We start from the raw sequence: 22,502 nt of genomic DNA, 5'->3' as shown, positions 1-22,502 counted from the left end.
TAGACCAAATTGAGGGGGGGGGGCGTGAATTGAAAACAAATGGCGAGGAAGAGAGACGGTAAGAGAAAGTGTATGCGGCGCATGTGTTGTTAGGTGTAAATTCTCCAGAGAGACCTTAATGGGTTTGGAGAAGCCGGACACACCGGAGGTCATAAGAGATTGCTCCCGGCTTTCCTCTGCCATTGTTTCTACCTTCATTTCTGGTGTGTGTGTGTGTGTGTGTGGTGTGTGTGTGTGTGTGTGTGTGTGTGTGTGTGTGTGTGTGTGTTGTGTGTGCTGTCTGTGGTTGTGTGTGTGTGTGTCGCGTGTGCGTCGTGGGGTGCGTGCGTGCGTGTGGCTGCGTGTGTATGTGAACAGCCTTGGGGTGACCGTGGGCCTATTTGAAGCCTGAGAGCTGACAAAACCTCCACAGTAGAATGATATTCCAGGGGGTTGCCTGTCATTGTACAGTGGAGCCAGAGTGTTGGCACACAGTAGGAGGATAGTTTGAGCTCTAAAGAAAAATGTAGACTGGAGACAGAGACCGAGACAGACCACAAAGGAAAACAAAGAGAGAAGAAGAGAGATGATAGAGAGCGAGAGACAGCAAATTTGCGGTTAGAGAGAGAGAGGTGAGAGGTACAAGGGATCATTATCTGTGCTCACTGACTTCCTCCTGGGTCTTCCCATCCAAACAGAACAGATATGGATGGTTGCCGATGTGACACATTGAGGGAAACAAAGGGGAAATCAGGCAGAAATTTGTCACATTGAAGCGTAAAGCAACATGACCCTTCTGTCATACAAATCCTCATGATTCATCAGCCGGCACGCCCAATTGTGTTGTGTTCGCTTTCCCCAACCTATCAGTATCACACGCCAGGGCGACCAATTCTTACACATCGAGCGCAGCGACCCTTGTTAAGCGCTCTCTGAAGATGATGAGACTTGATTCTAAACTGAGATTTCCCCTGAAAATCCTGATTCCTGTGTATATTTGCTGGGCGGTGTGGTATAAAAATACAACCGGCCAGTTACATCACGCACAAACGTGATATTAGTAGATATTATTGAAAAAAAGAAAGGAGAACACTGTTGTTCTCCAAGGTAAGAAAGGAGACTATAATTAAGCATTTTTACAAAGGGTCTCTAAAACTCAGCCACATACACCTGTTACTGGACCCCTAGTCTCTTCTTGCTGAAGGGGACAGAATAAATAGCCCTGTGTGAACTATTCAGTCTAAAAACAGATACACTGCTAGATAACACAAGCCAGTCCATAGAGGTTTGAGTACCTGATGTGTGTGTGTGTGTGTGTGTTGATTTCTGATGGTGCTGATTGAAGAGAGGTCATCTGACGTGAGACGGATGTCATGGATGCTACTGGTTATTTATGTAGTTAATATTTAGACGAGGCTGCCTCGCGCTAAGCAGCCGATCAGGGACACACCCATAAACCATAGTCGACACATTACAAGGCCTCCGCTCAAACACACTCATTCACTCAGACAAACACACTCATTCACTCAGACAAACACACACAGTCATGGACACGCGCACAAACAATAGAGCACGAGACCCTCTAACATAAACCAACACATAGGCACACACCACACCAGCAGTGACATAAAGACCTGGGGGTAAACTCAAACACATCACACCAGCAGTGACATAAAGGCCTGTGGGTAAACTCAAACACATCACACCAGCAGTGACATAAAGGCCTGGGGGTAAACTCAAACACACCACACCAGCAGTGACATAAAGGCCTGGGGGTAAACTCAAACACACCACACACACGTACATAAAGCCTGCGTAATCAAACACACCAAACCAGCAGTTTAACATAAGCCCGCCGGGTAAACCAAACACACCACACCAGCAGTGACATAAAGGCCTGGGGGTAAACTCAAACACACCACACCAGCAGTGACATAAAGGCCTGGGGGTAAACTCAAACATACCGTGGTCAAACATCAAGTTTCATGTTTCAAGTTTTAATGCAACCTCTAAACCCAACAATGCAGTAATCAATAACAGTGTAATACTAAAATGAACATAAGGTAGAGCAACAACATACGAGAAATAGAAATAAGAATAACACAAAGTAAGTAAGCTCTATATACAGGGTCAGTTGCAATACCATATTTACAATTTGCAGGGATACTGGATTAATAGGGCTCCCGAGTGACGCAGCGGCACTCTAAGGCACTGCATCTCAGTGCTAGAGGCGTCACTACAGACCCTTGTTCGATCCCGGGCTGTATCACAACCGGCCGTGATCCAGAGTCCCATAGGGCGGCGCACAAATGGCCCAGCGTCATCTGGGTTAGGGGGGGGGTTTGGCTGGGGTAGGCCGTCATTGTAAAATATGAATTTGTTCTTAATTTAACTGACTTGCCTAGTTAAATAAAGGTTAAATAAAAAATAAAGGTAGATATGTATAGTGTGTGTGTGTGTGTGTGTGTGTGTGTGTGTGTGTGTGTGTGTGTGTAGTCAGTATAAATGTGTGCGCATGTTGTGTGTGTGTGAGCAAATGAAGTGAGTGTGTAGGGTCTTGTGAGTGTGCATAAAGTGAAGGTCTGTGCAGCCATTTTGTTAGCTATTTAGCAGTCTTATGGCTTGGGGATAGAAGTTGTTCAGGAGTTTATTGGTGTCAGACTTGATGCATCTGTACTGCTTGCCGTGCGGAAGCAGAAAGAACAGTCTATGGATTGGGTGGCTGGAGTCTTTAACATTCATCCACTCACACACAACAAGGGAGGTAGAGAGCCATGGCGTGCTGAACAACACATACTATCTATACTCTCTCCCACTAAGACGAGGGATCTGGGACCAGTGTCCCACACTGTTATATAATAAGTCATGACCCTAATCCAACCCTCTCCTTCCTGGGGTCATAGGTGTGATTCTAGGAAAACCACAGTAGCAAATACATCACACAGAACATGGGTGGAGATCACAGGGGGCTGCTAAGGGGAGGATAGCTCAGAATAATGGCTGTAATGGAGCGAATGGAATGGCATCAAACACATGGAAACCATGTGTTGGATGTATTTGATACCATTTCACTGATTCTGCTCCGGCCATTACCACGAGCCCGTCCTCCCCAATTAAGATGCCACCAACCTCCTGTGGTAGAGATGGGGCCGACATGTGGACATTCCYAGAGTCTGTATTGATGACCCAACATTCCTGCACGGGCCRTACAGCATGCTGAATGGCTGAATATCTTCATCACAACATCACCCGGTCAATATGTTTATCAGTCTGTTAATATGTTTGTCTGGCTGTGATAACTGATAACAGTGCTGTTGTCAATAACGGTTCACACAGTTGAAAGACGATTATTCACAAAGGACTGTTATGTTTGCAATTAAAATTCTAATCAGGTCCATGGAAATGCTGATACATTAAAGAGATGGGATTAGTGAAAATATATTTTATCTTACGAGAATAGCAGGTGAATCAATATCTCAAGATCGACATGCACTACTACAACTGTGTGGAGTCCGTTCAATAAATAGACACTGCCCTCTAGTGGTTCAAAACAGGTGTCAGTTATGTTTATTTCCTGTGGGTGTACTATAATACCATAACTATTGATATTGCGATGACTCATTATATTTGCATTGAGGCACATTATGACAGTAATAATRTTAGGCACATTATGACTGAATGACAGGTTATACAGGAAATTMTATCATTTCAGTTTTGATTTCATTGASTGAGATCCACAAATAGTTTTTGATGCAAGAAATGATATCGAATCTGACCTTTACGTTTGACCCTTGTGGTATGCGAGAGAAAATGAGATTGTGTGTGTCTGTCTGTTGGTGTGAGATACCCTGGCAGTATATTATTACCAGTCTGGTCAGCTTTCAACACAACTGGGTTGAATTTAATGTTCTTATGTCATTTCACACACATAGACATGTGCACGGGCCACACACACACACACACACACACACACACACACACACACACACACACACACACACACACACACACACACACACACACACACACACACACACACACACACACACACACACACACACACCACACACACACACACACACACACACACACACCAAACTGTGACTTGCAGTTCAGAGAAAAGGGTTGGTGTTCCCCTAAAGGTTGCATGACCACAGCACATGTAGCATGCACCCATAGACAATGATAGAGGACTCTAGTGGCTAAAAGGCTGTTTATCTTGGGCAGCACCATTGGCGGCTTCACCATGCTTCCTCCATTTTAAAGTGGTCAACTGGGTGGGGATTCCTATGGGTTGTAGCCTCAATTGCACTGCCCATGCTGTCACAGATATAAAGATGAGTCCTCTATCTTAATCTCTATGCGTGCACCCCAGCAGTTGTTGAGAGAGCAACTAAAATCTAAACCAATTGAATCACAAGTAAGAAAACTAGCCAATCACAAGGAAACAGTATCTCTTCGGATAGATTTCCTTATGGTGAGAGGGTGGAGCCAAGAAACGTGTCAATGTTTACTACAACTCTTCAGAATATCTCTCAGTGTGTGTCTACATATACCAAGATGGATTTGTACAGCAGTGAACCTGACACCCTCCGGACAATCGCTATGAAAAACAATGGAGACAGGGAAGAGGAGGGAGGGGGAGGAGGAGTTGTTTGTTGAGCTTTCCTCGTATAACCGCTGGTCTCATGATATATTCATCTGATTACTGGTGGTGCCTTTTGGCAGGTGTTAAACATAGTATCATACGAGCAAAACAACCTGTCACCCCATAGACTGGGTCTATGATTACAGAGATAGATTACACATATTATTGACTGTAGAGGTGAGGTGGGTCAGATTGGTAGACTCAGGATACCATATGAAACTGTCAACATGTTTACTTTATATATAATTGTTTTTTTGTTTTCTGTTCCCCAGGTACATAAACATATATTTGAACCATCATACTCTATGGTTAGGATTGGGGTAAAATGTTATCTTATGAGGAACAGTTTAAAAAACAGAGGTATTCACTCAAAATCCTCCTCCCTTCATACTGTTGCGTTTTTTGGTTGAGAAGAGGGACAGCTTAGGGGACGCTGTCTGGTGTGTTGACCACCAGAGCCTAGATAGGATAGGGTTTCTATGCGTGTGTGGCATGTGTCCGTGTGGACAGACAACGTAGGCAGAGTACAGGGCCTCTGATACACATGGAGACAGCTGGTTCTGGATCTGGTTAGATAGTTCATGTACTGTCAGACATACATTACATACATACATACATACATACATACATACATACATACATACATACATACATACATACATACATACATACATACATACATACATACATACAATTTGTCTGTTGTGGGATGTGATATGCCCAGAGCCAAATATACTCCATCCCACTCTGAATGCTGAGAAAACATAACGTACTCTGCTGTCATGGGAGACAGAACAGCAGATGATTAGATATGAAAATGTTGTGTAACACTTTATTATTGGGGCCCCTGCATAGGGGCTGTGTACAGTTCTGTCCATTAAAAAAAAACGTTTTTCTCTTGAATGTTCTACCATTGTGAAGGAGACCAGCAGAGAGCCATGTGGCAACAAGCAAAGAGAAAAAGAAGGGGGAGGTGTAGGTAGGAGAGTTTCTAGAAAAACAGAAAATGTCTGCCCTCGTACCGACACGTCCTACACGATAAAGCTTTCGCTGTTTGTTCCCTGCTTCAGAGTCTGTTTGGACTCAGTTCCATAACCTTTAGTCAGACAACATGGCGGACATCATTCACCAGGCACTTTACAATCTGTGCTAAATGTGCTTGTCAGCAGAATACAGTGGCTATGATAGAGTTATGTACCAACAAGCTCTGTCATAACTCACAGCCTTGTGGGTCTAAAACTGGGTGATGCTTGACCCATCCCACCGGCCCCATGGCCATATTGTTGAAAATGTCTCACTCAAGCCAGCTGTGTACTAATGGCTATACTTAGAAAAAAAGAGCCCAGACGGTCAAACGACTGAAATAGCCTCGAACCAGGGTCCCCTATTTCAAAACAGATGGCTCTATTTACTCTGAAGTTCAATGCCACTTCTCTCCTTGTTGGGCCTGTTTGTTTGTTTGGGTGATGGGTCATGTTTGCCTGATGTGTTTTCCTACAGAGACAACATGGCGGTTTTGACCAGTGTATTCGAGGAACAAACTGTTTGGGAAAAGCTGATGACATCGTGTATTCGTATGTGTTGCTGTGGATGATGACGAGCCTATTTTGCATAACACTGATCCATTTAAATCTTGGACATGTCTAATGACTAATGAGTCCACTTTCCACACTAGACCATATCACGCACACAGTGCATCGATGTCGACCTCTGGCAATGGTCAGCATGATCTTACCGGCTATTATAATTGGATCTTACTGAGTGTGGGCCTCAATCCAACTTCAATGCTAGGTGTAGACAGAAGGCTCATCGATAACAACAGCCATTCCTAAGGTAGCATTCTCCTCTCACTGCTACGGTCACTGTTGCCCTTTGTACTGGGGTGAGGCCAGAGAGAGAGAGGGAGAGAAACTGTGACAGTTAGATAATAAGATATGGTGAAAAAGCAGGACAGTGAACGCAGGAGCAGGACTGGAGAACGGAGACTCTGCGCAGAGTAAACATAGCCAATTGGCTCATGCGTTGGCAGCGGGCCAGCATCAGAGGGCAATCGGTGCATTCACTGGAACACGTGCTCCTGCCGGCCAACAACACAAACCTGGCCTTCACTACGACACGGGGGCCTGAAAAAGGGTGGGAGGGGAGAGAGGGGAGGGGCCAAAGGGAGGGATTCTTAGAAATAGTAAATGAGTGTGACAAGTGTGGCCCACCAAAAACAAATGTGCCAAACAATGGGCATCAGTCCCATATCAACTCAGTCAACTCGGTTAGTGAATGGAAAATCTTGATTGGAATTTCTGATCATTGGGATATTTAAGACGTTTCATCTGAAATTAGTTTCAATCTGAAAATGAAACGACTGAGTTGAAATGGAAACCTCCATTCTCATTATTCATTTAATCCCCAAAAATAAATATAATATATCGTTTGCCATAAAGAATATGGATATGTGTATTAATTCACAACACACACACACACACCACACACACACACACACACACACACACCACACACACACACACACACACACCACACCACCCCACAACCACACACACACACACGGAGCTTTATACTGTCGCCGTCTCCTTCTAAACTCCTGTAATCTCACATACACACCAAATCAGATCACAGTCCCAGGATTTGTCCAGGGTGAGGTTTTCTGAGAGTGAGAGAGAAACACCCTCCCTCTAGGCAAGCCTGCTATTATTCCTGCCTCCCTCTCTCCCCAGCTCGTTTCCCAGGCTCCCGTTTGGCTTTGTTTTGACTGGGTGGAGGATCACCATGCTAGCCTGGGGAAGATGAATGCTGACTAAAAAGGGGCAATAAACGCACCATGGGTCTATATCAACTAGCAATGGAGCCAATTCTATTTTGAATTCTATCAATTCATGAAGTGAAATCAAATTCAATTCAGAAATAAAAGAAATCGGGCCATTATTTCTATGAGGAATAATTTCCTGAATTGGTTAACTGTAAATGGCCCTATAGAGCAAAATATTTGATTTGCATGGTGAATGTATGGTGAATGCACATGTAGCCTTACAGCCCCACAGCTCCCACAACAGACACACTATGGCGTAAATCCATTTGAATTCAATCACTTTTTGACAGCATCCCATTTGATTTAAACAAAACTTTCCTACATGTTTTCCCATGGAAGAAGTGGTCAGAAAGGGACTTTTTGGACCTGAATGCCAAATCATTCAGGAGATAAACGGTGCTCAAACTTAATATACTTTAAAATGACTAAAACCAAATCGAAATTGTGTAGAAATGATAATGGTCCTACATTCATACAGTTTATTGACCGTGTTCAGCTCACACAATCACTGAAATGAAGGCTAGACAGTCAGGAAGCATAGAAAATGAAAAATAACATGGATAGGGGACTATTTTATCATATTTTAACAGCGAGGAAATAACACATTTTCAGTGCAGCCCTCTGGACCGCATTGAAGACCGAATGCGGCCCCAGGGCAAAATGAGTTTGACACCCCTGACTTATGTAAATGGTCAAGTCTATTCTATTATCTATATTTCTATGATTTCACTAGGTTTTCTATGGAGGATTAACAGTATAATTTATTCCCATTCAAGTCAACATTATCTGATATGTGGATCTCCAACCATTTTTGCAGTACCATTTGAAAGTTGACATTTCAAATTTTTATTTTATTCACATGATACCCGCCCTGTATTCAAGAGCATGTTGTGTCTCAACCGATGGCGGGCACAACACAACAGCCTCAGATGATTTTTTTCAATAAATTATATAATAGTTTGACAACCCTGTTTGTAAGCTTTTAAATTATTTCAATCTCAACCGTTTATCTTTTCCAGTGATTAAGACATGGATGGATGTCTCATGGTATGATGGGGTATGCAAAAGGGTCAACTTTTAGCACTTTTATCTCTTGAATGTTTTGGCATTCAGGTCCAAAGTGTCACTTTGAGCATGTATGTATGAAAGGTTTCGTTCAAATTAAAAGGGGTGATTTCAAAAACGGATTGAATTCAAATGGATTTACCCTATGACACACACAGATACAAACAGCCGCTCTCACAAACAGCCCTGGAATTGATACTAAATTAATCTCCTAATGTATTGTTGTTTCATAGCAACTAGAAACCCCTCCTGTGACTCTGATCCACTGATCTGAGAGCCTGATTAAACACCCCCACACACTCGCACTGTTGATGCACAAACACCCTACATAAAAACAAAATGAACACAAATACACAGGGATTATGCTTGCTCAGTGTGAAGCATTGGGAGGTCAATAAAAACAGTCAACACCATGCAGGCATTTCAATAGCAAACCCATGTGGTTGGTTCACTATCTCCATATCCTCCATGTTGCCCAGAGTAGACAGTTACATCCTTGAATAGGCTTGTTCTAACAAGATGTCTTCTTGTTCACTGTGCTCAAGGTTTTCCAAACCCCTGGCTGCATCTAAATTGGCTTAAAGGGCATTGTTTCCTTATCTGCTTTCCTTCATGATGACCACTTCTCCAAAGCAGCAGGAGGCAATAGGGGAAAACAATAACGGATACATATCCAACTAATCCATCAATCAAATGGGACAAAAGTAAAGGAGAGAAATAGATTAATTCAATCACAGTGTTAGAGCACAGACCCTGTTATCCAAGCAGGTCTGTTGTCCTTGGGAATTGGGAGGAGCAGATTGGACCATTTTTTGATAATCTTTTGAGGAAGAGTTGTTAGAATCAGAATCAGTTTCCAATTCTCTACTTTCAAATCCTTAATCCATATAAATTCTATGGAATACCCCAATGTGCAATTCCTGTAGGATAAAAAAAAACATATGCAGAATTAAGTAAAGGGGTCACAAAAGGAAGCTTTGGTAAAGTTGTGCGAACAACTCAAGGCTCTTTCATGCCTTAAGCACTTTGTTCAGTGTGTTTGGTTGTGTACCAAGGAAACGCCTCACTAGCATTAGCAGGAAGTGGGAAAATGTCTCGCTAATCTCAGCTAGCCCACTGCAAAGAGGATAGGACTACGAATCTACACTCACAGGAACTCACACACTCTCCCTATGTTGACAAATTTACTGTGAAGCACAAGGATTATCGCCTAGGTTACTTGGCAGTAGCATGCTTTGTGCCTTGACAACAATGAAAGAAAAAGAACCATTGATAAAGTATTATAAATGAAAGGGAAAGGGGGATACCTAGTCAGTTGTACATCTGAATGCCTTCAACTGAAATGTGTGGAAATGGTGGCTCTTAACATTCATACAATAACACTTCTCAAATCCTTATCTCACACTTTGAAGTAGATTATTTTACAGCAGCCCCCGCGTTCTGGAATATGACCCTCAAGTCCTTTATTTCTATGTTTAGTCTATGTATTTTATATCTGTTCTATAAATACAGCATGTTCTGGTATGTTCTAATCTAATTCATGTTCTAATCTACTATTCTCCTCTTTCTCTGTTTATAGAATGCTTGAGTGGCATGTATGAACCTTGTTTTATACTTCAGTTTTACTTGTGTTATTATTACTAACATTAGTACTAATAATAGTATTAGTGTTATAGTGCTTGTGTTCACCTCTTGCTCCTTTGTAGCATTTCAAAATAAACCTTTCCATACTCATTATGGTCCTCATTGCAGAGAACAGCATTTCAGAAGCAGGCACCTCCCAAATGTCTCTTACTGTACTTTCACCTTACATGACTTTGAGAGGCAGAAATCCAGAGGCAGACGGGTTACACAACTCTCAGTGAAACAGGATGTACAGTACAAACCTGTATGGGGTCATTTGGTGGTGCTGTGTATTGAATGTTATGCACAGGTCCAACAATGCTCTCTGTTTACTTTAATGCAGATCTTTACACCAATAGCAGTAGAGCAAGGTCTGACATACAACCAAAACATATGTTTTAGATTTCATACACACAGTATAGCAGTAGAATAGTTTAATGCAAAGTAATGGATGAAGCAGGAGCTCTGTAAGAATGCTCCAAATAGTATGCCTAAATCAAATAAAAGTAACTTCAAACCAAGTTATGGCAACACATTATTGTGCTAATTACCGATAATATTAGGTAGCCTACATTTGTCAGTTGGTTGTACTATCCTTTTAAAGGTAGGTCCATATGGTCGCTTAAATGTCAATGTTCTTAAATAGTTTTCTGACATTGTAAGTTGGCTGTAGTTGCCTGCAATAGCTAACTTTAACTTCTAAATTACTAAGAGTACATTGACCTGGAAATCGCTACTACTATTAGCATGCTATTTCAGGGTCAGCCATTTAACATCCAGATAGTTTACCCCCATCATTCTGTGGACATCTTTCGGGGTAAGAAACTGTTTAAAGTATTTTWAAATATTGTTAATTTACAACACTTTGTAATTAAGTAGTGAGTCATTGTTAATCCCTTCCTTCAATGACATCTCATTTCAATCAGCTATCTAGTACAAGCATCATCCATCCCAATTACTGTCACGCATCTATATGCATTACCGAGTCATCAACTGAGGAAGTTATGTCAGCATACAGGGTCTAAGATTTTGTCTGTTTCTCCATGGAGCAGGTTCCTAGAACTGACTCTCTATGGGGACCCAGTTGATAGTTGCACCATGGAGCAACAGCACGCCGAGCAAACTATCCACCGCCTCTGAGCAGGATCCCTTAATCACTGACACAGCGCATGCATTCTCCCTAACCAAATTAGACATGACATTTAAGGACCTAAATTAAGGGTGGAAAACAAGCTACGCTGTTTATAGGCAAAAGTGGAGCTTAGTGTTTGGCTGTCTTTTGGGCAAACTGGGAGTTCCAGTTGAGGTGATGGTACTCACAGCACTGACAAATTAATGTGAAATTGACTCTGACACTCTCCCTCCTTCTCAGAGTTAGAATACCCCCTGATAGCCGTTTCAGATCAAACATGAATTGTACTTCAGAACTTGGGTGTGTATTATGATACATTTTTGTTGTGCCATTCTTTCTAAATCAGACAAAAGGGTGTGGTAAATAAAAAGGTACCTGGACTACAACTGTGAACAGAAGTTGTGCAGCACTGAATTCTACAGCCAGGAATCTACTTCCACAACCCCTTAGTATTATGAGGCTGTTATGTGACTCGACAGATAGCCTGTAAATTACAGGAAAATCAGGTGAAGTAAGGTCACTATGCTCCTGAAAAGAGTATCGGGTGACAGCATGTAATCTTTGTTGATCAATCTCATATGGTGAGAGAGCTTTATGATTGGCTGAAGGTTGCAGAGCGTTGCTTTCTCTCAAGTAACAGCATGCACTGCAGCTCTGCCAAGTGAGTCCTACAGCCAATGGCATTCACTGCATCATGTTCACGATGCAAACATTGCCATGTGATAGGGAGCTGGATAGTCAATTGCACTTTAGATGAAGTTGTAGACGAAGTTCAGTTCATGGTAAACACACCAGAGGGCCAAATTATTCATTGGAAAAATGGTATATTAATAAACAGTAGAGGATGCCCTCTTCTCTTTTACTGAATCAAAGATATATGATAAAGGTCAATTATTCTAATACAAGATCTCTGGGAGCATCACATTACATATCCATCAAGTTCAACTCTACCAAATATTTACTGAAGCCAACTACATATTTTTGCTGAGTTTCAGCCCAAATGAGACATTACAAAAGGGCTCTGTCTGTCTGTCATGTAATCTCTGAACTGTATGTCCCATAGGTCAGGATCTCATTGTCAAACTCGGATGAGTAACTTGACTGTTAGCTCAGGGTTTATTTATGTTGAACAATGTAATAGTTATTTTATTGTTTTTCAGTGGATGCAATACTAGGAAGAGCCTTATATGGTGTCAGCACATACTCAATGGAAGGAAGAAACCCAATGACCCTCTGCTTTGGCAGAGCTCCAAGTCCTATCAAAGTCAAATGAATAGACACTATACACTCAATACACTGTTTCCCCAGTTCCCCTCCCCCTCTCCGACAAGGATAGAGTCATACTAGTAAAATGGGAACATTCCTGCAACAGGAACACAACCAGCTGCTAGTGCAGACCACAGACAAACAGGAATAGTTGTTGAGACAAACAGGAATTGTTGTTGACCAGCCAGCTGTTTACTGCATGTCTCAGTCATAGCGGAAGAGAATGAGGAAATCGATATTGCATTGTACTCTGAACCTAGTAAACATCTTATAAGTATAAACTACATCCACTACCCATACTGACTTTATTTTAAGCCTTGCGAAGTGTTAAGTAAATCTATCACGTACCCGAATGACATGAAGGGGCTAGGGACAGGCTGTAGTACAGACACGCACCACGTGAACACGATAGTCGCCCCTTATATGGTCATGAGGGCGCTCTTTGACTGGAGCGTTTGAGTTCAGTACGATTCGGAGAAATCAGAAACGTACTCCATGTTCTAACCACTGATGTAAATCAAACGCATACAGCACGTTTTACGCATACAGCACGTTTTGCGCATAAGAGATCGTGTATTCTGATGCATTTACAGGTACATCTGCACAAATTATGCATACAATTTTTGTTTTGTTTATTACCATAATGTAATAATTGTAATTGATATAATCCGAACATTAATCAATTATGGTTATTTCAACAATCCAGCAAATCTTCGTTAAACATTTGAAATATGAAGCATTTTAGAGTGGAGGGATGATATTGAAAATAATATTGCATGAAAACAATTGAATGATAGCTAACTGTGATAAAATACTTCTCAGTCAAAGGTTTTTGATTTCATGGGTTGTGGAATATAGCAATTTGCACCAAGAAATAAGTCAGGTGTATGACAACATGAGGTTGTTTTAAAAACATCGTTCTTTTGACCCACATAACATAGCTAGACAGTTACGAGTTACGTGTCCAGTTGGCTAGATGTGCCAAGACTGAATATAATCAGGGGAATCGTGCTTGTCGGTCTTTAAATAAGATATGAATAGTCAGAGTTGTGTTCAGAAAATGTATGTCATACATGCGGAATTTTGTAATAAAATGTATTATGTAATACTTTGTACGGAAAATAATAGAAATTATGATTCCCACTATTTGAAATAATTTGAATGATGATCGCAYCCACATTGGAAATGGTACATTCCGGATCCTACGTCATCCATTGTTTACAAAATATCGAGAGGGTTACTTGCTTGCTTTTCTGCGGAGCAACGTGGTGAGAGGAAGGAACTGATATAGGCTCCCATTCATTTTGAAAATACAGCTAAGAAACACACAAAATACAACAAAATGCCTTGTCGAAAGGAGAACTACATCCTCTTGGAGCAGTCTGTTACCGTCGATTCGAAAGAAGTGGACGCTTTGGTCACGAAAATCGGCGAGGCGCTGCAGCTTCACAACAATAGTGCTAATCAAAAGACGATGTCGTGTCTCCACGGTCTCACCGGCAACTGCAGCAGTAGCAACATCAAACAAGCTAACAACAACAACAATGGCGTGGCCCTGCAAAAACGAACCGGGTGCTGCATACGACTTCGAAACCGGGGTCAACGTAGTAACAGAGCTAGTCCATACAGCTTCCCWGGCTCAAGTAACCAGGAGTGGGACAATTTCAAACCTTGGGACCGAAAGAGGATCAGCGCAGCTGTCGAGAACGACGACCCACATCAGTTACTTCAGGAATTAATATTGTCTGGGAATCTAATCAAAGAAGCAGTCAGGCGGCTGCAGTTCTCTACGACGGAGTGTGGAGATCTTTCGGACAATCTGCAGTGCTGATGATGCGGACAATGTATTCATTATCGAAATGTTACGGACAAAACGAAAATACTATTTTGCTGACATAGCTAGCTAGCTATAACGTTATACTATAAATGTTTAACGATTAAATATGTCATGACGGTAACGTTAGCATGTCTAATTTGTGACCGCTAATTTAGGCTTTTCATTTAGCCAATTAGTTAACGGTAGCCATGTTTGAAACTCACTTCACCTTTTGATGGTTAATTTAGATTTTTGTTATGGGTTGGGACTCTCCTTTTCACTATTCGTTGGCTTAGTTAGTAGTTAGTTATGTAAACCAAGTGAATACTATGTTAACATAGTGAACGCTTTACGTTGACCTTGTTTACAAATCTAATCAGGCCGCCAGTATTGCCTGTTTTGTTTTTGTCCGTTAAATTTGAAACGAGCCGATTTAAACCAAGGTCTTACGTTACTAGTTAGCATGCTAGGCTAGCGCCACACTCATGCCAGGGTGGATTCCAAACGTCCCCGGCAACCCAACACTAACGGCAGCTTTGTATTTCCTTCACAAAGAAGGAACGGGATCAACAACCAGCTACCAAACCGTGTAAGAGACTGAGGCAGGCGACATTTCAAATGGTTGACTAAATGTCTCTTCGAACTGTCTGGGGGCTGTGTATTTTTCATAATGATGGGACACTGTTGTGCTTAACCTTAATTCCAATGCGGATTTGTGTTTATAATTTTCCAATTGTCTGTCAAGTTATTTACCATGACCACTTCGCAACGAAGTATTTCATAATGTTCCTGAGTATTCAGGCCTTTTGGTGTCTTAAAATAAACACGGTGTTTTTTTTTCAATTTGGTGTGTGTRCTTTTCGCCATCAAATAAAGGTTCCAATAAAATATAGCTAGTAACTGCAGCATTTGGGAAGCCTGTCAACACACTGCTATACAAAACGTACACCGAACAAAAATATAAACATGCAACATTTTCAAATATTTTACTGAGTTCATAAGGTAATCGGTATCTAGTGACCACCATTTGCCTCATGGAGCGCGACACATCTCCTTCGCATAGAGTTGTTTGTGGACTGTGGAATTTGTCCCGCTCCTCAATGGTTGTGCGAAGTTGTTGGATATTGGCGGGAAGTGGACCCTGCTGTCGTACAATGGGTGACATGTCTGGTGAGTAAGTAGGCTATGGAAGAACTGACATTTTCAGCTTCCAGGGATGACATACAGATCCTTGCGACATTGAAACATGAGGTGATGGCGGCGGATGAATGGCATGACAATGGGCCTCTGGATATCATCATGGTATCTCAGTGCATTAAAATTGTCATGATAAAATGCAATTGTGTTCGTTTTCTGTAGCTTATACCTGTCCATTCCATAACCCCACTGCCACCATGGGGCACTCTGTTCACAACGTTTACGTCAACAAACCGATCGCCTACACAACGCCATACACGCTGATACCTGCTCCATGCAGTTGAAACCGGGATTCATCCTTGAAGAGCACACTTCTCAGCGTGCCAGTGACCATCGAATGTGAGCATTTGCCCACTGAAGTCAGTTACGACTCCGAACTGCAGTCAGGTGAAGACCCTGGTTAGGACAAAGCGCACACAGATGAGCTTCCCTGAGATGGTTTCTGACAGTTTGCAAAAATTATTCGGTTGCGCAAACCCACAGCTTCATCAACTGTCAGGGTGGCTTGTCTCAGACAATCCTGGATGTGAAGGTCCTGGGCTGGCATGGTTATACCAACTTGTGACATTGTGTTGTGTAACAAAACTGCACATTTTAGTGGCCTTTTATTGTCCCCAGCGCAATATGCACCTGTGTAATGATCATGCTGTTTAATCAGCTTCTTGATATGCCACACCTATCAAGTGGATGGATTATCTTGGCAAAGGAGAAATGCTAACTAGGAGGGATGTAAACAAATGTGTGCAAAACATTTGAGAGAAATACACTTTTCATGAGTATGGAATATTTCAGAGATATTTTGTTTCAGCTCATGAAACATGGGACCAACACTACATGTTGTGTTTATATTTTTGTTAAGTGTAGTTTCATAGGTGATTACACTTTCCCCATTTTAAATGGTACTGCTTTATTTATTCCATCAATTAATGCTCAAAAACATTTAACCCCTGTTCAATATGTTTTTTGGGGAAATTGTTGGGCCTTGCCTGTGTGTGTAGTCGCTGTTGGAAAGGACACATGTCAATTTTCTACAGTGTTATGTTCTGGGGTTTGCCCCCAGTGGCCTACACCACACTGGTTGACGATAGTTTGTGGAAAACATGTTTTGCTCTTCCCTTTACTATATAGCCAGTGTGAGGGCCAATAAATTGTTGAAGTGTCTCCTCCCCCATTCATTTCATACTGGATGTTCAGCTACACCTCATTATCATTTATGGTCACAATAGCAGATGTTCGTGCAAATAAAGAATAGATGGTGGCATGTTTTGGTTGTGTCTTACATTTACATTTACATTTAAGTCATTTAGCAGACGCTCTTATCCAGAGCGACTTACAAATTGGTGCATTCACCTTATGATATCCAGTGGAACAACCACTTTACAATAGTGCATCTAACTCTTTTAAGGGGGAGGGGGGGTTAGGAGGATTACTTTATCCTATCCTAGGTATTCCTTAAAGAGGTGGGGTTTCAGGTGTCTCCGGAAGGTGGTGATTTGACTCGCTAGACCTGGCGTCGTGAGGGAGTTTGTTCCACATTGGGGTGCCAGAGCAGCGAACAGTTTTGACTGGTGCTGAGCGAACTGTACTCCTCAGAGGTAGGGAGCGAGCAGGCCAGAGGTGGATGAACGCAGTGCCCTTGTTTGGGTGTAGGGCCTGATCAGAGCCTGAAGGTACGGAGGTGCCGTTCCCCTCACAGCTCTGTAGGCAAGCACCATGGTCTTGTGATGCGGATGCGAAGCTTCAACTGGAAGCCAGTGGAGAGAGCGGAGGAGCGGGGTGACGTGAGAGAACTTGAAGGTTGAACACCAGACGGGCTGCGGCGTTCTGGATGAGTTGTAGGGGTTTAATGGCACAGGCAGGGAGCCCAGCCAACAGCGAGTTGCAGTAATCCAGACGGGAGATGACAAGTGCCTGGATTAGGACCTGCGCCGCTTCCTGTGTGAGGCAGGGTCGTACTCTGCGAATGTTGTAGAGCATGAACCTACAGGAACGGGTCACCGCCTTGATGTGAGTTGAGAACGACAGGGTGTTGTCCAGGATCACGCCAAGGTTCTTAGCGCTTGGGAGGAGGACACAATGGAGTTGTCAACCGTGATGGCGAGATCATGGAACGGGCAGTCCTTCCCCGGGAGGAAGAGCAGCTCCGTCTTGCCGAGGTTCAGCTTGAGGTGGTGATCCGTCATCCACACTGATATGTCTGCCAGACATGCAGAGATGCGATTCGCCACCTGGTTATCAGAGGGGGGAAAGGAGAAGATTAATTGTGTGTCGTCTGCATAGCAATGATAGGAGAGGCCATGTGAGGATATGACAGAGCCAAGTGACTTGGTGTATAGCGAGAATAGGAGAGGGCCTAGAACAGAGCCCTGGGGGACACCAGTGGTAAGAGCACGTGGTGCGGAGACAGATTCTCGCCACGCCACCTGGTAGGAGCGACCTGTCAGGTAGGACGCAATCCAAGYGTGGGCCGCGCCGGAGATTCTCTGAACTGAGTATCCAGAAATTGCATCCTGTTAAGTCAAAGTATACCCGACTGAATCTCCATAGAGGTCTAGGGATCAAAAGATGCCAAAATATGAAATTAAGAAGAGAACCACCACTGTTGACCCAAATCCTTAGTATTTTCTACATGACACAAGAGAGTTTGTTCTGCAGTAGGCTACATTAGGAAAATGTTGCAATATTCCCTCTTTCTAGACTATGGTGTGACCCAAAATCAGATCCATGTCCACACCTACTTGTGTTTATTCTACAGAAATTGCTCCTCCATATAAACCTGTTTGGTGAGGACATGTTGAGAAGTAGGCATAGCCATATACTATCCTCATGGTGAAACAGAAACTGACCTTGTTTTCATTCTGTTGGTTTGAATCTGTTGATGACCCCATGTGGATAAAACTATAATGATAACCACTTTAATTTTCAGTACACAAAGTGTGCTACTGTGGAACAGACACCAGATGGCAGTATACGACTAGGATGTGGAAAACATCAAATTACTTATTTTTTTGCCTGTGAATATTTTAGTCATTTTGGCTTCCAAATAAMCTCAAAGAATAAGATTATGTAAACAAATGGACTTCTGTATACACATATGGGAATTCACAGCTAGTGTGACAGGCTATGAAGTTGAGATTTCCATCAATTTCAACCACAAACAATACTATAAATAATTTGTAAGAGCATTGTGAGGATTTTGCTGGCAACAATCAGAAGCCTATTGTGGCTTGTATGAGGTATAAATGAATGAGGGTTTTCATTGTAAATAGAGAATCATGTAGAGAAGTTTAATTTCAAACCTTCGTAGAGCCTTATCATTTTAAAAGATGTTMAAGAGAAAACCAAGTGTGCCAGTGCCACTCCCTCAGGATATGCCAGATACTGGAAACCTTGCTGCTGCTATTACTTTCAATGTCACAAACATTGAATCCTAGATAATTGTATACATAAGGACAAGCTCCTTGTCCTACATTCTTCCCTACAATTACCAAATAMAATCAGAGAGGGTTAGAAGAGTGGGGCTGAAGTCATTTGAATGGCATCCAATCTCTTTTAAGATAATCATAGGTGACACTTTATTTTACCTTAACCCTTATTTGGAAGGTGCTTTCAGGACAGAAATACCCACACCTAATCAGCAGCCATTGTGAGGTGCCACCCATCTCTCCTCTTGCCCTGATCAGATATCAGCTTGGCAAATGGAAGGCAAACGTTAGAACACACCTGCATGTTTAACTGGAACAAGCAGCAACAAAACGTTGTTTAACGTACTGATAACAGACAGGGTTCATTAACCTCATTACCATGTCTCAACTGAAGTGCCCCAGCAAAACAAGGGGGCTGGTCTACCAAATGCCACCTCATAGCAGCTGGGAGAGAAAAAGCTTCATAGGAAATCTATTAATATTTGATTGGTATGATTGTTGTATACTGACATTGTTCTAGACACAGACAGGTGCCAAACCAATGGCACATCAGCCATTGGTTTGTTATGCAGCCCTGTCTGAGCCTTACTGTATGGCACGTGTCAAAGCGTGCCTGAGGGTTTTTGCTCCGCCCTTGTGTAACAGTATAACTTTAGTCCGTCCCCTCGCGCGAACCAGGGACCCTCTGCACACATCAACAACAGTCACCCACGAAGCATCGTTACCCATCGCTCCACAAAAGCCGCGGCCCTTGCAGAGCAAGGGGNACCCACGAAGCATCGTTACCCATCGCTCCACAAAAGCCGCGGCCCTTGCAGAGCAAGGGGAACCACTACTTCAAGGTCTCAAAGCAAGTGACGTCTCCGATTGAAAGGCTATTAGCGCGCACCACCGCTAACTAGCAAGCCATTTCACATCCGTTACACTTGTACTTGATTGGTGAATGGTCACTAATTAGTAAGGAACTCCCCTCATCTGGTTGTCTAGGTCTTAACTGAAAGGAAAAACCCAAAACCTGTAGACACTTGGCTCTCTCTGTTTCTCTTTCTTTCTTCATTTTCTCTCCCCCTTTCTCTCCATTTCTCACTGTCTCCACTCAGAATGAAGAGTGGAGTGACGTCTGTGTATCTGTGTATCCTTACCTAGCCCCGCTCGACCATCCTGATTTGAGAGCTTAAACAGAATGTAAGCTTGCTAGATATGGATGGTCGTACAAGGCTAGTCCTTACCAGTCAATTATGAAATTTGAATGGAAAACCAGTTAGATCGATAGGCGTACCAAGTTATAAAAGCTGATTTGTAGCCCCTAGAAATCTTTTTGGTGTCGGATGAAATATATATTTAGCAGTTAAGCTAGCTACTTGGCATTCAATATCCTTGCAACATCGCTTAAGCATGGAAAGATATTTATGCCAACTCTTTGACGTGCGTGTGTTTAGCCCTTGAGCTAACTCTGGCACTGGATAAATATGAACATTTAGCTTCAGTACAAGACTGAGTCGGCAATGCCTATGATGTTGGATTAAAATCAGGGTGTGAGTCATTCCTTCAGACTACAATGTGTCGTAGTCATCTTGATTTACTCTCTCTCTCTCTTTAGTCTTTTTAGCATGGGACTGCTTCGCCAAGTGTGCAAATCCCTTCCCAGAATGTGTGGGCCCTAGAGGCTCACAGCGAAATATTTTGGATGATATTTAAAATCCAGTTGTCACTTTGAACAAAATGTTTCACACGATAACTAATTAGTGTCACTTAGGTTGGAAGCTGGTTTATCTCAGGCTGACATTTTCAATGTAGTCTTATGTCTGTCGCTATATTCAGACATAAAAAAATAATGTGAAAGTCACTGAACAACTGGAAAAGAGAGAAGGACAATCAAACATGTAGAGGGAAGAAGTTGCCCCTAGCTAGACAGTAAAGGTCAGTTTAGCATTTACCCTCCTATATGGTTAGGATTTGAAGAGGGTAAGCAGTCACAACTTGCAGACTTGTTTACGTGCTGCTGTGCGTTTTGTTGCTAACCTTACTTTGCTACCTGACAACTTTACGGTTTTTACTTTTTAATTACCGNACAACTTGCAGACTTGTTTACGTGCTGCTGTGCGTTTTGTTGCTAACCTTACTTTGCTACCTGACAACTTTACGGTTTTTACTTTTTAATTACCGTTTATATTTTCACTCCGGACGCTTTATCTGGACATGGTTCGTCAGGACCTCCACCAGCCAAAGCTAAGTAGTAACATTAACATGATGCCTTCTAATTATAGTCGCTGTACTCATAATATACAGGAGAACGATCGCCTTACGGCGAGGATAGCTGTGCTGCAAGCCCAGCTTCAGACGCAATCGTTAGGCAAGGGTAATTTCAGTGTAGGAGAGGATGAAACAGGGTCTGTGCCACCAGTAAGTACAGATAGTAATGTTAGTATAAATCCCCTCGCACAGTCCCCGCAGCCGGACAACTTTCTCATGGCTTCTGAAGGGAAATGCTGTAGGAATGCTCAACCGGTGTCACTCATTCAGCCGACAGAAACTTTCAACCGGTTCTCCCCATTAAGCAGCCAGTCGAGTCAGAGGACGAGCATTCTCTGCTCTCTACTCCTCCCGTTACGGGGTCTGAGACGTCGAAGCCTCCCACCATTAGCTCTGACAAATTGAAAACCCTAGTCATTGGCGACTCCATTACCCACAGTATTAGATTTAAAACGAATCATCCAGCGATCATACACTGTTTACCAGGGGGCAGGACTATCGACGTTAAGGCTAATCTGAAGATGGTGCTGGCTAAAGCTAAAACTGGTGAGTGTAGAGAGTATAGGGATATTGTTAACCACGTCGGCACCAACGATGTTAGGATGAAACAGTCAGAGGTCACCAAGCGCCACATAGCTTCAGCGTGTAAATCAGCTAGAAAGATGTCGGCATCGAGTAATTGTCTCTGGCCCCCTCCCAGTTAGGGGGAGTGATGAGCTCTACAGCAGTCTCACAACTCAATCGCTGGTTGAAAACTGTTTTCTGCCCATCCCAAAAGATAGAATTTGTAGATAATTGTCCCTCTTTCTGGGACTCACCCACAAACAGGACCAAACCTGGCCTGTTGAGGAGTGACGGACTCCATCCTAGCTGGAGGGGTGCTCTCATCTTATCTACGAACATAGACAGGGCTCTAACTCCCCTAGCTCCACAATGAAATAGAGTGCAGGCCAGGCAGCAGGCTGTTAGCTAGCCTGCCAGCTTAGTGAAGTCTGCCACTAGCAGAGTCAGTGTAGTCAGCTCAGCTATCCCCATTGAGACCGTGCCTGTGCCTCGACCTAGGTTGGGCAAAACTAAACATGGCGGTGTTCGCTTTAGCAATCTCACTAGAATAAAGACCTCCTCCATTCCTGCCATTATTGAAAGAGATTGTGATACCTCATATCTCAAAATAGGGCTACTTAATGTTAGATCCCTCACTTCCAAGGCAGTTATAGTCAATGAACTAATCACTGATCATAATCTTGATGTGATTGGCCTGACTGAAACATGGCTTA

General features: G+C 42.7%; 1 protein-coding gene across 1 annotated transcript; it reads left to right on the top strand.

Moving 5' to 3' along the window:
- Positions 1-13,761: 13,761 nt before the first annotated feature.
- Positions 13,762-15,193, top strand: gbp (glycogen synthase kinase binding protein). The gene has a single exon (XM_023989014.1). It carries the CDS (start codon positions 13,877-13,879, stop codon positions 14,363-14,365), a length of 489 nt encoding a protein of 162 aa, XP_023844782.1. The 5' UTR covers positions 13,762-13,876; the 3' UTR covers positions 14,366-15,193.
- The last annotated feature ends 7,309 nt before the right edge of the window (positions 15,194-22,502 follow it).

The sequence above is a fragment of the Salvelinus sp. IW2-2015 genome, linkage group LG6.1 (genome assembly GCF_002910315.2).
Source record: "Salvelinus sp. IW2-2015 linkage group LG6.1, ASM291031v2, whole genome shotgun sequence".
Classification (NCBI taxonomy): Eukaryota; Metazoa; Chordata; class Actinopteri; order Salmoniformes; family Salmonidae; genus Salvelinus; species Salvelinus sp. IW2-2015.
Note: the sequence above shows the minus strand (reverse complement) of the source record. Positions and strands in the feature narration are given on the sequence as shown.